At 42.4% G+C, this 4122-nt stretch overlaps 1 protein-coding gene across 1 annotated transcript; it reads left to right on the top strand.

Moving 5' to 3' along the window:
• Positions 1 to 865: 865 nt before the first annotated feature.
• On the top strand, positions 866 to 3691 carry LOC104951252 (transmembrane protein 214-A-like). The gene is made up of 7 exons (XM_010777889.1): positions 866 to 979; positions 1168 to 1216; positions 1389 to 1496; positions 1599 to 1716; positions 2983 to 3079; positions 3235 to 3403; positions 3512 to 3691. Exons 1-7 carry the CDS (start codon positions 900 to 902, stop codon positions 3674 to 3676), a joined length of 786 nt encoding a protein of 261 aa, XP_010776191.1. The 5' UTR covers positions 866 to 899; the 3' UTR covers positions 3677 to 3691.
• Positions 3692 to 4122: the final 431 nt, after the last annotated feature.

Here is a 4122-nt window from a genome sequence, read left to right as displayed (position 1 = left end):
CACACACACACACACACACACACACACACACACACACACACACACACAGATCTTTTCTACACGATACTGCTGCTACAGTAGTCTGAGGGTGCTTTAGTTCAGTGCTGTAGCATAAATCATCTGAAAAAATGATTTTGAAAATGTGTGTAACCACTAGGGCTGTATCCGAATATTTGGTCGTTGGCCCTCTATTCGGTTTTCAATTTCGTTATTCGGATATTCTTTTTTTTTTGGCAGCCGCATCTCCAATATCAACGTAAGAGCTTGTGTCTCTTCGGGGGGGTGCTAACACTTAACCATAAACGTTATCCTTTACTTTCTCCGTCTTTTATATGTAGGCCTAGATATTACTCCGTTAATCTCCGCTCCTTTTGTCCATCACGTTGTTTCCATAGCAACAACAGCTTCCTGTCAACAGCGCTAACTCTCCTTCAAAATAGGAAGCCAAGCCAAATTACACTTAAGACATATACAACTGCAACAAAAGTAACAAACACAATATCCTTTTCAATTTTAAAGAACATAAATTGGGTTATATACATTAACGAGTAACTATAAAACAACAAAACTGTAGAATAACAAAATGAATGCCTTGAATAAACCGAAATACACGTGTTGAAGCTCGCGCCGAATACCCGCTGCTGATTAATATCGAATATCCAGAGCCCGAAAAAAGGTATTCGGGACAGCCCTAGTAACCACAAGTCAGCTTCTCCAAGCCACTTTTAAAATGTTCTTTGGATTTCTGTTTCTCTGATCTCTGTGTTTAAAAATCAATCAGTCTAAACCAATATCGATTCTTAAAACATGTTTTAGAGTAGGGTGTGATCTTGAGCTGTCCTGCAGAGTTAAAGCTCTCTTTCTGTCTCCGTTGTGTTTCTCTGCAGCTGCTCGGCAGTATGACCGAGTGTTTGTGTGTGGATGTCCAGAGTCTGGGAGTGTGGAGGCAGCTCTACACCAAACACTTACCCCAGTCCAGGTGAGTCATTCAACATGAGAAATAGAAAGAAAACACAAAAGGAAGACGCTCTGTTGCAAAAGCAGATTAACCTAAACAATTTTTAAAGTAGTAAAAATGCAATTGTAAATAAAAAATGACCTTTTGAGATACTTTTAAAATACTGATAGATAAGGCTGACTGTTTGTTCTTCTTTCTTTTTTCTCTAGTCTTCTGTTGAACCATCTAGGGAAGTCCTGGAAAGTCCTGCCACCAAAGGTACGACCCCTCCTGCCACACTCATCTCCCTAGAGATAGTTTAATTAGAGCTTTATGGCATGTTTCCATTTTGAGAACAATATCAGTCCGGCTCGAAATGAAGAAATCATCTTCTGGAAAACTCTCCTTTATGATATCTTTGTGTGTTTTGTGCTTTCTTCACTCTCCTTAGCTCCGGAACAACCTCGAAGAAACGATCCAGTCCTTCAGAGTGACCAATGAGGAGATGAAAGACACCGTTGAATGCCAGGAGCTTCAGGAGTGTAATAACCTGTGCCAGGTGAGACAGGCTGTCCCTGTGTAACCTGAATTAAGCTACAACAATAAAAGGTAGCTAACAAATACAATTGAGGATTATATTTTTGTTTCCTCGTGTCTCCAGAACCTGCAGGTGAAGATGCGCGGGCGTGGGTTCCCCTGGTCCAAAATGTTCATGGTTCTGCTCGTGTTTGCCGCCGGCTTCATCGCACAGGACATCAGGTCCCATGGCTCCTTCGCAGGTCAGTCTTGAGTTTATCGTTATTTTTATATATCAGAGCGTGCAGAAATGGAACCATTGTCTCTTCATCGTCACGTGTTTGGCCCTGCTTCTGTCTGTTTGTAGCTCATCTAAAATACTGGACCTATCAACCATGACCTGATGCTTTAATTTACGCTTTAGGACATTACATTACATTTAGCTGACGCTGTTATCCAAAGAGACTTACAATAAGTGCATTCGACCAAGAAGATACAAACCTGAAGAAAACAGAATCATATAAGTACATCAGGTTTCATAGAGCCAAACATCTCAAGTGCTACTCAACTAGCTTTAGATAAGCCGGTCCTTTATTAGTATATAAGTGCTTAGTTAGTATATAAGTGCTTGGTTAGTATATAAGTGCTTAGTTAGTATATAAGTGCTTAGTTAATATATAAGTGCTTAGTTAGTATAGAAGTGCTTTGTTAGTAAGTGCTTAGTTAGTATATAAGTGCTTTGTTAGTAAGTGCTTAGTTAGTATATAAGTGCTTTGTTAGTATATAAGTGCTTTGTTAGTATATAAGTGCTTAGTTAGTATATAAGTGCTTAGTTAGTATATAAGTGCTTTGTTAGTATATAAGTGCTTAGTTAGTGTATAAGTGCTTAGTTAGTAATTCTATTGCTCGAAGTGGAGTCTAAAGAGATGAGTTTTCAGCTCATTCCACCATTTTGGAGCCAGGATAGCAAACCCACGTGTTTTTGCTGATGGGAACTTGGGTCCCCCTCGCAGTGCGGGTGCAGCGAGCTGTTTGGCTGANGAGCTCATTCCACCATTTTGGAGCCAGGATAGCAAACCCACGTGTTTCTGCTGATGGGAACTTGGGTCCCCTTCGCAGTGCGGGTGCAGCGAGCTGTTTGGCTGATGCAGAGCGGAGTGCACGTGCTGGGGTGTACGGTTTAACCATGTCCTGGATGTAGGAAGGGCCAGATCCATTCACAGCATGGTACGCAAGTACCAGTGTCTTGAAGTGGATTCTAGCAGTTACTGGAAACCAGTGAAGGGAGCGGAGGAGCGGCGTGGTGTGGGAGAATTTAGGAAGGTTGAAGACCAGACGAGCCGCTGCATTCTGGGTGAGCTGCAGAGGTCGGATGGCACATGCAGGTAGACCAGCCAGGAGGGAGTTACAGTAGTCTAGGCGTGAGATGACGAGAGCCTGGACCAGAACCTGCGTGGCTTGCTGGGTCAGGAGGGGACGTATCCTGATGTTGTAAAGAATGTTAATATTTCCTGCGTGTTGTGTTTCAGAATCCACCACAGCCTTGCATCTGCGCAACTCAGGGGTCACAGCCGTATCTCAGCAGGCCTTGAGCAAAATAAAAGTGTACTCATCACAGGGCTTCAGGTACGACCTCACACTCTTACGTGCATGCTCATGTCATAACGTGTGTGTAAGTAAAGCAAGCATTAGACCAACATGTCTGTAACTCTTCCCTCCCACAGACGAATTGTCCTCATTTGACTTGATGTTTTTATTTGGTGTCTCTCTGTGTTCTGTAGCTGGTTGGAGACCAACACTCCTCATTATTACTCCGAGTGTGCTCGGGTTTTGGGGCCGCTAATGGACCAAGGCATGGAAAAGACAAAAACAGCAGCCATGTTCATCTCTGAAAACACAACGCAGTTTATTCTGTGGGTCAAAGAAAAGACGCCGCAGGCCATCGATTGGGTAAGGCTGGAAAACTGTCCCTCGATGTTTACCTCTTTGAATCCGAAGAGTTGTAAACAGTTGTATCGTATTTATTGAACTCGTGTGTTCCCTCTGTTTGTTCCTCAGGTGATCACCAACACTCCCGACAGCGTGTTCACGGCGTTGGCGTATCTGAAGGAGCTGCTCCTCTCGCTCCATCAGAACTACATCCTGCCCGCGCTGGCTTTCATTTCTGAACTGTTACAGCGAGCGTGGACAAATCTACAAGAGTCCTGCAAGTCAGTAACTTAAGAGCTTCTTTTCACATTTAGTTCAAATGGCCGCTTCATCTCCAAATCCAAGCCTTACTTCACCCGCTGTGTGTTTTTGAAAAATGCTTTAAAATGGCGGTCTAAGTGAGCAATACTTCTTTAATTATGATCATTGAAGTATTATCTAGTATTTACTAGCTGAGACGTATCTCAAGTTTTAAGGATGCATTTAGGGATTCTGTTTTTTTTTTTTCCAGTTAAGATAAGATAGGACTTTATTTATCCCGAAGGAAACTGTTGTGCCAGAGTTACAAACATACAATGATCACAGCAGCATAATAATGATAAAACTGTACACTAACAGTGAAGTGAAAAGAGCAATTCAATATCTCCAGGAAACAGACGGTCAAATCATTCATGTCAATATTAACAGTATTTAGTAGTGCAAAAACCGTAGTGGCAGATACGTAATTCAGGGGGTCCGCG

This window comes from Notothenia coriiceps, unplaced genomic scaffold (assembly GCF_000735185.1).
Source record: "Notothenia coriiceps isolate Sejong01 unplaced genomic scaffold, NC01 NC01_scaffold00018800, whole genome shotgun sequence".
Taxonomy (NCBI): Eukaryota; Metazoa; Chordata; class Actinopteri; order Perciformes; family Nototheniidae; genus Notothenia; species Notothenia coriiceps.
The sequence above is the reverse complement of the archived record's forward strand: the minus strand, read 5'-3'. Positions and strand labels throughout refer to the sequence as shown.